Source organism: Xyrauchen texanus, chromosome 24 (genome assembly GCF_025860055.1).
Source record: "Xyrauchen texanus isolate HMW12.3.18 chromosome 24, RBS_HiC_50CHRs, whole genome shotgun sequence".
Classification (NCBI taxonomy): Eukaryota; Metazoa; Chordata; class Actinopteri; order Cypriniformes; family Catostomidae; genus Xyrauchen; species Xyrauchen texanus.
Window position 1 is genome coordinate 25312203 of NC_068299.1, and position 13679 is coordinate 25325881.

The 13679-nt window shown below is 38.2% G+C and overlaps 1 protein-coding gene across 1 annotated transcript in view; it reads left to right on the forward strand.

Moving 5' to 3' along the window:
* lrpprc (leucine-rich pentatricopeptide repeat containing) overlaps positions 1-13679 on the forward strand; it is a 77886-nt gene that overhangs the window by 42732 nt on the left and 21475 nt on the right. The window contains exons 24-25 of the mRNA XM_052089939.1: positions 2023-2147; positions 2924-3030. Of these exons, the coding sequence (XP_051945899.1) occupies positions 2023-2147; positions 2924-3030 (232 nt within the window). The remainder of the gene's footprint in view (positions 1-2022; positions 2148-2923; positions 3031-13679) is intronic.

Genomic DNA, 13679 nt, shown 5'->3' on the forward strand with positions numbered 1-13679 from the left:
AATTATACCTGTTAAAACCCCACCGGTTCACTTTCCCTCCACACCCGCCCCTCCTGCTGGTGCCCTATCTGCTTTGACCTCTGAGTGATTGGCATGGTAATTACCCAATCACTCGATGGCTGCCACTGCAGTCACAATAGAGTGATTGGAGTGGTGTTTTTCTCGTCTATTCCTTGGCTTTATTCCTCTGTCAGGCCTCTTGTCAGCTCTAGCACTGAGCTCTTTGTTAGAAAGGGGTAAAGAGAGAAGAGAAGAGATGTGAGAGAGGGAAGAGAGTAGATCTAATTTTGTTGCCATTTTCTGCCAAGAGACCCAGTTGGATGTTAGGGCTCTGAGGGCTGGGGAGGAATTCGGAGCCACAGGAAGTTGCAAGAAGCTAAATACCTGAATTGCACATGCCAAAGTAAAGTTATTTATTGAATCTTTTTAAATAAGCTTTCTAATTATTTTTGCTTTCTAGTGTTTTTTTTTCACAATAGTAAAGTGATATTTCACCCCAAAATGAAAATTCTCAACGTTTACTCTCAACGTCTACCCTCATGACATTCCAGATGTGTATGACTTTCTTTGTTTTGCAGAACACAAATGAAGATTTTTAGAAGAATATCTCAGCTCTGTAGGTCCATACAATGCAAGTGAATAGGTGCCAAAATTTTGATGCTCCAAAAAGCACACAAAAGCATCATAAGTCATCTATACGACTCCAGTGGTTACATCAATATCTTTAGAAGGGATGTGATGGGTGTGGGTGAGAGGCAGATCAATATTGAATTCCTTATTTGCTAGAAATTCTTCTCCCTGGCCAGTTGGATGGTGAGTATGCATGAAGGATTTGAGTCACCAAAAACAAGAAGTATGTGAAAGTTAAAGAGATTGACTGAGCATAGAGGATAATTTATATTATAAAAGGATTTAAATATTGATCTGTTTCTCACCCACACTAAATGTATCTTTTCTGAAGACATGGATTTAACCACTGGAGTCATATGGAGTACTTTCATGCTAATTTAAATTATTTTTGGAGCTTCAAAATTTTGCCACCCATTCACTTGCATTGTAAGGAACTACAGAGCTGAAATATACATCTAAAAATCTTTGTTTTTGTTGAGCAGATGAAGAGAAAAAAAAAGTCAAACACATCTGGGATGATATGAGGGTGAGTAAATGTTGGGATAATTTAAATTTTTGGGTGAAATTTTCCTTTTTAAAGGTTTAATATCACGAAGAATCAAAAGGTGTTTTGGGCAGAACGGTTCCAAGCACATGAGTACAGAAATCAATTGCATTTCCATTAGATTTGGGTTTGGTATAGATTACAAAGTATCCCCTGCCTGGATTTCTCAGCATCAACTGTACTCAGGACAATGAACCATGCTGATGGAATAACTTAAGTGATGTGGGGACTCCTGAATAGTCACTTGCTCAGTCAGTCCATTCTAATCCTGACTTTGCAACAACATAATGGAAACAGAAACCATAACCGTCCTAACGAGGCTCAGAACGGTATGGTACGGGATCATTCTGCAACAAGAACCATTTGGCCCAATGGTGGAAAATAATTTAAATAGATATTTTAAGATAAAAATAGCTTGATGTACTATAAATTCAGACTGTAACTTTTGGAACTTCCTCCCCAATAATAAAAAAGAAGCATGTATTGAAACAGCTGCAAAAATGATTTGTTTTGAAAGTCTGCAGCAACACAAGACTGTCTAGGTTTACACAACCCCTTTTGGTTGATCAGAAACTTTGGCACTTAACTTGCACCATAAGTGGACCTATGGAACATAACAATATAAAACTTAAGAATGGCTTAATTGTATATTTGCATCTGCACATTCATATCATAAGTTGATATCCCAAAAGAGTTTAAACATTGTGCTGCTGTGTTTAATGGCATAACATATCAATTCTGGCATGACTGATGTTGCAAGTTTGTGAGACGTTGAGTTTTTTTGGAATTGATTTGCAGTAACTTGTGACCAGTGCCACTTTGGTGTATAATGCAATGTTCTTCTGCAGTGGGGACTATGCTGGTGCGTATGATGCTGCTGTGGAGTGCCATAAGCAATACAACCAGATCCCCAAAATCCATGACCTCATCTGCGCCCTGGTGGAAAAGGGAGATGCTGAGATGTTACAGAAAGGTAACAAACCCACATATATACAGCCCTTTAATTAATTTTCTGTGTGTGTCACTCATTAGCACTTGTCACGTGTAGTGTGTTTGTGTTCTGGCCTGGTGACAGTTTAGATGGTCATATGTGGAATTTATGTGTATGTAGGGTGTATATGCTGTGTTTTTAAGAGGGTCAAGTTGAAAAATGTAGCTGATGGTGGTTCAAAAATCTCGTTCAGGGGCAGTGGAGGGTTTAAGAGCTCTGTGTGTGGGGGCTGAGTGGGATTGAAGTGTTAAGGCAGTGAGACCGCTATAGTGAAGGGCACTTTATGCCCCGGATGACCCAGTACTCTCAGAGATATGCATAGTAAGCCAATTCATAGACACAAACACACATATGAGTTCACCCTAATCCAGATTTGAAGAATTTAAAAAGATGGTTCACCCAAAAAGGACAATCTGTCATTTACTAACCCTCATGCCGTTCTTTTAACTCCAAATTAGATATTTAGCAGAATATTCCATCCCAGTTTATTTTCATTGTATGGAAAAAAGCAGCATGGCAGTCTTGCCAAACTTCTTTGCATTACAAAGGAATGATATGAGGTGAGTAAATAATAATGAATGAAATGAAAAATTAAATGCTAGTCTGCGGGGATAGGTCTTTTGAAAAAATGTACTTTGCTTAAGGTTTGCTACACTAGTTTTAGAGAAATAAATAACCTAGGCACGAGACACACCAAACAGCATACACACAAACACAAGTGTGTATTTCTTCACAATCCTCTCTCTTTCCTTTAACAGTCATGGAGTTTTTAAGTCAGGAGCGTGGTGAGATGATGATGCTCTATGACCTTTACTTTGCCTTCCTGCAGACGGGCCGCTACAAGGAGGCACGAAAAATCATAGAGGTGGGACTACTGTTATTGTGTTCAAACCATACAGCTATTTAACAGCCATAATTACTGCCACACTGATATTTTGACTTTTAAATTAGATTGGCTCCAAAGCCAAACTAATGGCATTCATGCAAGACAATAGGTACAATGGTTTTTCAGAGGATGAGTGTGAAAAGAGAATGACTGCTGCAAAAAGACCACTAGTTTTTAAAAGGCAGCTTACTGGAAAAATGGAAGTATTGTGATTGGTTTTTGTCACTGTATTGAATCGCAGCACTCCAATGCCAATTGCTTTTGTTATTATTAATTGTCATTACAAGGTTGTAGCGAAATAACCTTTCTCATTTGAAAACTAAAATGTTAGCGAGGAAAGTAAGTTGGATATAATTGAGATGCCTTGTCTATATTAATTTTATATTATGGGTTCATTTTTTAACTTTTACAGCTTGAGTGGCTGGAATCCCATAGTTATGGAAATAAGGAGTTTTTAAAGTTGTTTAACTGGCCAGGAAAAGTCATGGAAATGTGAATAATAACGTCAATATAAAATGCTCTAAAATATTTCATCACCTAAATAGTACTCCTCTTTCTAGTTTGCATAGTGTAGAATTTCCTCACAAACAAGATGTAATTTGTGAGTGAATCCTTTTGAGCAGGGTCATGCACAGACATTTTGAGGGGCAGTTGCTCAAACTGAGAAAAAGGTTTGAAGTGAGAAAACTGAGAAACAATACGCATTACTACTGCGTATTGTTAATAATTAGGCTTCATTCTAATATTACTACTGTTGTTGCTGTTATAACTTGTGTTCCATTTAAAGATTCCCTTGTCTACCTTACTCCTTATCAAACATTTAGTATTATATCCCTTTACAGTAAGTCAGTAAAATCCTCTCACCAGTGTACCTGACTCATGATGCTCACAACACTTTTACTCAGTCACTCCAATGCATGTATAATAATGTATACAACTTCCCATTCTTTTTTTTTTTATCTGTAAACTATTATTAATATTAGTTTTACTTAAAATATGCTTTACTTGCGAACACAAAGTTATACATTACTTCCCATGGCAAATGATTTTGAGGAAAAAATACTTTAATGGCGACACAGTGTGCACTGCAGGATCTTTTGCTATATTTTCATCATGATTCACTTGCCTGCTTGCTGGTGTTTTGAATCCAGCTTTGCAAAGAAACACTCCCTTTAGCAGCCTCCCTCCGCTTTTTCTCTTTCTGTCTCAATCTTTTTTTGTGTGAAAGTGTGCTATTATAAATATATACAATATGCACAGCATAATGTGATGCCTCATATGCAGACCTGGTGTTATTTAACATTGTGCAGTTACATTTCAAGGTTACTTGATTGTTATTACTTTTATAAACCGTATTGGACTGACATATGCTACATACGGTGCATCCAGAAAGTATTCACAGCGCTTTTGTTGTTACAGCCTTATCCCAAAATGGATTATATTCATCTACAAGCAATACCCCATAATGACAACATGAATGAAGTTTGTTTGAAATCTTTGCAAATTTATTAAAAATAAAAAACGAAAAATCCATTTACATAAGTATTCACAGCCTTTGCCATGACACTCAAAATTGAGCTCGGGTGCACCTGTGGTAAATTCAGTTGATTGGACATGATTTGGAAAGGCACACACCTGTCTACACTCACCTAAAGGATTATTAGGAACACCACACTAATACTGTGTTTGACCCCCTTTCGCCTTCAGAACTGCCTTAATTCTACGTGGCATTGATTCAACAAGGTGCTGAAAGCATTCTTTAGAAATGTTGGCCCATATTGATAGGATAGCATCTTGCAGTTGATGGAGATTTGTGGGATGCACATCCAGGGCACGAAGCTCCCATTCCACCACATCCCAAAGATGCTCTATTGGGTTGAGATCTGGTGACTGTGGGGGCCATTTTAGTACAGTGAACTCATTGTCATGTTCAAGAAACCAATTTGAAATGATTCGAGCTTTGTGACATGGTGCATTATCCTGCTGGAAGTAGCCATCAGAGGATGGGTACACGGTGGCCATAAAAGGATGGACATGGTCAGAAACAATGCTCAGGTAGGCCGTGGCATTTAAACGATGCCCAATTGGCACTAAGGGGCCTAAAGTGTGTCAAGAAAACATCCCCCACACCATTACACCACCACCACCACCAGCCTGTACAGTGGTAACAAGGCATGATGGATCCATGTTCTCATTCTGTTTACGCCAAATTCTGACTCTACCATCTGAATGTCTCAACAGAAATCGAGACTCATCAGACCAGGCAACATTTTTCCAGTCTTCAACTGTCCAATTTTGGTGAGCTCTTGCAAATTGTAGCCTCTTTTTCCTATTTGTAGTGGAGATGAGTGGTACCCGGTGGGGTCTTCTGCTGTTGTAGCCCATCCGCCTCAAGGTTGTGCATGTTGTGGCTTCACAAATGCTTTGCTGCATACCTCTGTTGTAACGAGTGGTTATTTCAGGCAAATTTGCTCTTCTATCAGCTTGAATCAGTCGGCCCATTCTCCTCTGACCTCTAGCATCAACAAGGCATTTTTGCCCACAGGACTGCCGCATACTGGATTTTTTTCCCTTTTCACACCATTCTTTGTAAACCCTAGAAATGGTTGTGCGTGAAAATCCCAGTAATTGAGCAGATTGTGAAATACTCAGACCGGCCCGTCTGGCACCAACAACCATGCCACGCTCAAAATTGCTTAAATCACCTTTCTTTCCCATTCTGACATTCAGTTTGGAGTTCAGGAGATTGTCTTGACCAGGACCACACCCCTAAATGCATTGAAGCAACTGCCATGTGATTGGTTGATTAGATAATTGCATTAATGAGAAATTGAACAGGTGTTCCTAATAATCCTTTAGGTGAGTGTATATAAGGTCCCACAGTTAACAGTTCATGTCAGAGCACAAACCAAGCCATGAAGCACAAGGAATTGTCTGTAGACCTCCGAGACAGGATTGTATCGAGGCACAGATCTGGGGAAGGGTACAGAAACATTTCTGCAGCATTGAAGGTCCCAATGAGCACAGTGGCCTCCATCCGTAAATGGAAGAATTTTGGAACCACCGGGACTCTTCCTAGAGCTGGCCGCTCGGCCAAACTGAGCGATCGGGGGAGAAGGGCCTTAGTCAGGGAGTTGACCAAGAACCCGATGGTCACACTGACAGAGCTCCAGTGTTTCTCTGTGGAGAGAGGAGAACCTTCCAGAAGAACAACCATCTCTGCAGCACTCCACCAATCAGGCCTGTATGGTAGAGTGGACAGACCGAAGCCACTCCTCAGACAGCCCACCTGGAGTTTGCCTGAAGGACTCTGACCATGAGAAACAAATATTGAACTCGTTGGCCTGAATGGCAAGTGTCATGAGGAAAACTTGATCACCTGGCCAATACCATCCCTATAGTGAAGCATGGTGGTGGCAGCCTCATGCTGTGGGGATGTTTTACAGCGGCAGGAACTGGGAGACTAGTCAGGATCGAGGGAAAGATGAATGCAGCAATGTACAGAGACATCCTTGATGAAAACCTGCTCCAGAGCGCACTGGACCTCAGACTGGGGCGAAGGTTCATCTTCCAACAGGACAACAACCCTAAGCACACAGCCAAGATTACAAAGGAGTAGCTACGGGACAACTCTGTGAATGTCCTTGAGTGGCTCAGCCAGAGCCCAGACCTGAACTTGATTGAACATCTCTGGAGAGATCTGAAAATGGCTGTGCACCGACGCTCCCCATCCAACCTGATGGAGCTTGAGAGGTCCTGCAAAGAAGAATGTAAAAATTCCAAGTTTTTTTTGGTGTGCCAAGCTTGTAGCATCATACACAAATAGACTTGAATCTGTAAAGGTGCTTCAACAAAGTGTTGAGTAAAGGCTGTGAATACTTATGTACATGATATATTTTCATTTTTTATTTTTAATAAATTTGCAAAGATTTCAAAAAAACTTCTTTCATGTTGTCATTATGGGGTATTGTTTGTAGAATTTTGAGGAAAATAATTAATTTTAATAAATTTTGGAATGAGGCTGTAACATAACAAAATGTGGAAAAAGTGAAGCGCTGTGAATACTTTCCGGATGCATTGTATTGTGGCAGGGCGGACAATTGCTGAACTGTTGCTGAACTGGATATATGACGCAAGCCGTGTTCTACGATTTACAGTGTATTAAAGTATACATAGCCTAAATATATATGTGGCAGGGCGGGGCTGGTCGTGATCCTACACACCCGGTCCCGTATTAGACTAATCAAGCCTCCCGAGAGGGATAAAGGTCGACTGCAGAAGATCGTGCGGGAGAGAGAGATAGTTTACGCACTATCCTCTGCAGTCGACCTTTATCCCTCTCGGGAGGCATGATTAGTCTAATACGGGACCGGGTGTGTAGGATCACGACCCGGCCCCACCCTCCGCCTTGCCACATGTATATTTATGTATACTTTAATACACTGTAAATCGTAGAACACAGCTTGCTTCATATATCCAGTTCAGCAACAGTTTAAGTGCTTTATTATACTTTTATCATATAAAATATATATATATATATATATATATTATAACTAGGGCTGTCGATTTGTTAAAAAAATATTACACAATTAATCGCAATGCCCCCGGACTGTAATATGGTAGGTTCCTGAGAAATGCAAGCTTGTAGTACCACCTGTTTACTCCTGAGGGCAGTAAGTGAAACTTCAGCTGCTTGGCAACGTGCAGTTTATATAGTGAAGAAAAACACCCTTGAGCAGCAGAACAACACAAGCATGCGTTATGTTCTTGCGTAAACACTTGGAGCGCAAATCCGAACTAAGGGATCTCAAGATGTGTTCTGAGTAATAAACTATATTTAACTTGACACAATGACCTAAAAATGTTATGTTTATGACACAACGCACCCGAGTCGCTACACAAGCATGTCTGACGCAGGTGTAAATTGATGGGTCCTTAAACAAGCCCTCATAATAAATATCCAACTGATTGACAAATTCACTTGTGTAATGGATTGCTGTGAACTGTTTGCCAATGATTGGCTTATGATCAATAATATGGTAGTAAACAATACATTGTATTCTAAAGCTGCTTTTTGTATTGTCTTATCAATGATTAACTCTTCTGCCACAAGAATGTAATGCATTTGAATTATCTGAATATTTTTTCTTTTATTTATATATATCATTATTATTATTATTTATATATATTATTATTATTATTAATCGTAATTAAATTACATTTTATTTGCAATAAAGATTTAATCGATTGACAGCCCTAATTATAACTTTATTGTTTATCTGTGCAGCAATTGTAGTAATTAGACCACATTTAAGTTTAAATAAATGGAAAGAAAAAATTTAGTAATTTTTAGTAAAATTACTAAAAGAAGTAATTTTTTAGGAACTTACGTTAGCTCTGTGATCTGATCATTCACCTTATGAACTAATGCATGTCTTTTAATGCATTTAAGCCCACTCAAGCAATGTCAGAACTAATGAATGTGCATTTTTTTACACATTTTGGACCACCTCAAGTGCAAAGCGCCCCCTTCCCCTGTCACTTCAATCCGCTGCGTTGCCAAACAAGAGTCGTGACGCAATAGCCGAATACGGCGGTCTAGCGCATTTGCATAAACAATAAAAAAAATTACGCAATGTTTTGCGGTTCATCGTGTATTAATCGCTTTGAAGCTGTGGATAAAATGTGTCTGCAAAATTTATATATTAATATCCATATATAATATGCATATATATTTTTTCTTCTCCAGAGGTGCACCTCAGCCCAGGAGGGCAAATGGGCATTAGCTTGGGCCACCGAGCCACCCCCCTGTGCATGCTAGTGCTTTTGAGTTGAATAGATTATCTTTTAGTTTATTGTTGAAATGGTTCACAAATTGGGCTGAATGATTCATTAGTGAATCAGTCTCAATCAAAATGATTTAATAAAATTGGTTTCTTCCAGATATCATCCACTACTGGAAAAGTCATTGGCATTCATAATCAAAAGACATTGAAATCACTCCCATTCCGATCAGACTTTAGTTTTTTAAAACCGTATTGCAGAATCTCTCCTGGTTGTTTATCATTGCATCGTATATACCATCATACCAACATTCATTAATATGTAAATGCAATATGTAAGTGATTTGACATACCACAGTGATGATGTGGTTTACTGGTTACTCTAGGTTACACATCTCTCTCTGTCTTGAGAAAAGAGGATTGACATTCTGTTTGAGAAGACCCGTACCTTTTTTGAGCTGAAGAATAACTGGAAACAGAACTTCTCATTCTGTCTCAGTACTGTGAAGCTTTCAGACTGAAAAAACATTCAAATGTATTTTCAATACATGTGTGGATTTAGTTTATTGTCTGGAGAGGCTGAGCTTCTATCCAATCCCAAGTGCTCTGTTCAAGACCTAGCTGATTTTGAGATGCTTGATGTGTTTTGAACGCTTTGTCCAGGAGTCTTTATGGGATGTCTTTAGGTGCTGTTCTCTCTTGTTCTATCAGTAGACTGTCTCAGGAGTCTAACCTTCCACTGCGATACAGCTTTGACAAAGCCATTTAGATGTTCAATTAGCCAACCGCTCTAATATGACACCACTCAACTCCCTTTGTGCTGCAGTGTGGGAGTGCGGCAGAATGTCAGTGCTAGTTATGCAACTGCTTGATGGTTTATCATGCAAAGTCTTGTGCATCTGTGTGTAGGTTTCAGGCTGTCTTACCTTTCCTTGTGATTCTATTTTCTATTTGTTTTTTTGTAACAATTTATTTTAGGGATCAGAAATTAGACTAATTCATGACTAATAATTACACTTGTAAGTGACTAGTTATGGACTTGTTGGGCATTATAAAGTATGTATTAATGCTTTATTGACTGATTTATTTGTCTTGCTTTATAGCCACTTTATATTTGCTTTTGTGATAATGGATTTCTTAGCTTAAAATAAAACATCAATAGCTAGTATGATCCAAAAACATCCATTATAGTTTCTCAGTACTCTGTGTTAATGTGTGGCTTATAAGTGTGAAATACATGTAGAATGCATGCAGCATTTCAAGAAAGCAGGCAAGTTTAGGTTTAGGGGTGGGGGTTGGTGTAGGTTCTTTGTGGAACTCTAAATAAAACAATAAACATGCTGCAGTGATGCCACTAACATGTATTGTAGTATTTAATTAGGGGTGCAATTACTTACGCCCCTTCTCCACTGTGACGGCTGGGTAAAAAGTGACCGTGACGAGCGCCACGTTTTGCCCATACATTTTTCAACTCTTGGCAACCAGAAATAAGCGCCAAGAGCACAGCACTCAGCGTGGAATAGGCTTTTCATGCTGCTGGCTTTTTTTAAATATGTGGCGATCCCATTGAAAAAATATGCTGTCCTCAGGGGAAAAAAATGCTATTGTCGATACACTGCTTTAGTGCAAAGAGGATGCTTTTTGTTGCTATTTACACTAAGCAACAAAAGTTTCTGCCTTCTATATTTGTTTTATTCTTGTTAGTTGCACACTCCCATAGTATATTACGCACCTATAAAGGATGTATTTTGCACCTAACTAGCTATTGGTATCTTTTGTTTTTACCTAATAATTTTTAATTGTTGGGGGGAAAAAAGAATTGGAAAGAAACTGTTTGGCAAGGGTAAGAAATCAATGAACAAATGCATAACAAATACCTTATTATTACAAACAAGTCCAATTATTAGTTATTAATTACTGTCTAATTTCTGATCCCTAAAACAAAGTGTTATAGTTTTTATATCTTCTATTGGCTTTCTTAGATGATACATAAAATGTGCTGTATATAATCCCACCACAACAGAGCACCAAGTTTTCACTGAGTTATTATTGAGAATAGTAGAATAAAATGCAGAAAAAAGATACAAAACTAGGAGAGACAATTTTCTTATTTTTTATAATTACTATTATTTTAGTAATTTAAGAAATACAAAAATAAGTACAAATAAATGTTTTACCTACATATGACAGAAAAGGTCAAGATCTTGCTCCAGAACTCCCAATATTGCTTTTAATAGGAACAGAGTTCAATGGGTGTTTCTAAGAAATTTCCAAGAAAAAGTAAATATTGTTTGCCAGTCATTTGTATGTGTTGGGCAAGACCAAAGACTGGCAGGTTTTGTTACCCATCGAATCAATCTTTGGTGTAAATTTAGCTAGTTTCACAAATTGGACAACTTTAAACTTCCTTTGATATATGTCGTTTATCTTCCCAGTGTTTTTATTTTTGTATTTCCTAACATAGATTCTTTATCTTTCTCTTTGCATCTATACTCAGCAAACCCTCTTCTCTGCTAATTCTCTTGTGTATTATTGTCTGTGTAGTTGAAAAAATAAGCCTGAGCTTGGATATTAAAGATCCATCAGTCAGGGGCTTTTAGCCAAGGAAATATCCCCTTTCCAGACAATGCTCAGTGTCCACTGATCATGCCATTTGGCTTCATTTTTCATGTATACATTGGATCACAGCAGTGCCTTTCAGGGCATGACTTAAGCCGATAAGCTATCAATGGTCACCTCAGGATACAGCGATGTCAAGCAGCTTTGAATCTCATTGTTCTCAGAGGTTCATTTGGGATGCAAGTTCAAATCTCTCAAAGCATTTGCTTGATAGTGATGTGGAATATATTTAGTGTGTCGCTATTTTTTTATTAAACTTGATACCAATACTGGTCTGATTTCAAATCTTTTATAATAGCATCCTCCTGTGTCAGTTGAGTTTAAAATCATGTATTTGTTTACTTGACAATATACAGCACTATTTACCCCTCTATTTTAAATGAGAGGTTTTTGAGAGCTATGAATTCCAAGTGCATCGTAAGAAATGATTCTCTTGTTTTAAACCAGTTCACTTAAAATGCTCATATTCCAAGAGAAGCCATTTGATGCTTAATTCTGTGTATTTTTTTTTTTTTGTGTATTTTCTGTACAACTTTGGAAACTGTTTACCTCTCCATTTGCTTTTTCTGTGCAAGCCTGAAATTTACTGACACACTTATCAATGGACATTTAAAAGTTTGAATATATTGTTGAATAAAGTTCATTGAAATATTGCATAAAATAAATGTTTATTTAGCTTCTGATAATTTTGGTAGCACTCATTTGCTATCATTAAATTGTGTGATATATTCAGTATATTGGCCAACGTGCTCTTTATATTTCAGCATCAGTGATTGAAAAATCCACATCAGTTGACAACTGATAGTTACTATAGCTACTATAAGTCCCATCACTATAAACTCTCTAAAAGTTGGTGTTTAATGGTGACTGGCTGAGCATCCTCATGCTTGACCGACAGGTCAAAAGCCCCTCTCATTCCGTGGAGCATTTGCCACACGTCCTCTTCCATTTAGTGCTGGATAATTAAATACATTGATATCCAAGTAGCATTAGCAGACACAGAGCTCTAGTCTGCTCTAATAGAAGTGATTGAGTGCTGGTCAGGTGATTGTGCTGTCTATAATTGGCAGATTATTAATAATGGTGGGTAATTAAGTGAAATGCTGTTTAAGGTTCTGAGGTCATTTAAATGGTTGTCACACTATCTGTAAGTGTTCCTGACTATGTGACCTGTGTGTGAAAGAATGATGGCATAGGAGATCTTCAGAGTGATGAGGGCTTTGAAATCTGAAAGCTCTTAGTGAGTTTTTAGTGTAACTTTGTGAAGGCAAATGCAATGTTGTCATACTTTAAGGAAAACATGTCAGCATTTGTTCACCCTCATGGCATCCATAAACCATTCTTCCACAGAATGCAAATAGAGAATAGGAACTGAATGGGAAAAGTGAATTTCAAATGAACTGACAACAACACTAGTACTTTCTATTGAATTGTAAACCTTTTTAAAAAAAAAAGGTTTACAGTTTGCACGTCTAAATTTAACCAAGGGCCTAGGGTTTACAAACATCCCTGACCTTAAATTCTATTTGTGAGATCACCACACCACTTTATCTATCCGTATGCCAGTGCATATCAGTGAGTCCCTATTCCTGCAGACTCCAGATTTTCTTAAGCTGACCTACATGCGCTTGTGTCTGTGCGTGGGAGGGGGGCAGATTGATGTGAATTTGTTGATTTGCCCGCCTATGAAGGAAGATTGGAGGGCTGGGGGGTGCTCATCATCCTGGATTTATTTAAGGGAAGATTTGCCCTGCGGGGCTTTACTCATCTGGACCAGGGGCTACTTCAGCATTTATAGCATTGGACCAAAAAAAGACAACAACTGTAGTGGTTCAATTTGGTCTTATTTTCTAAGAAGATTAGGCTTGAGGAAGGCTGGAATGATTTTAACTTGGCCGGGAGGCTGATTTGCAAAGCGTAAACCTTTTTCGTTTCTGCTGGTTCAATGGTCTCCCAGAAGAGAATAGCATGAATGGAAGATCATATCGGAGTCATAAAGAGATGAAAAGATTAAGTGTGTATGGTGCATCTCATTTAGGTAGGCCAGAACAGCCAAATGTAGTGTTAATGTGGCTGATAATCTAACTACATATGATGTACTGTATATTCTACTGTATGAATCTTGACATACAGTATGTTACATGACACTTTTCTGAAGAAGATTCGGTTTTAAAGTACAATCATGGTAGTATTTGTTGTACTGAATTTAATTTACATTTCCAAATA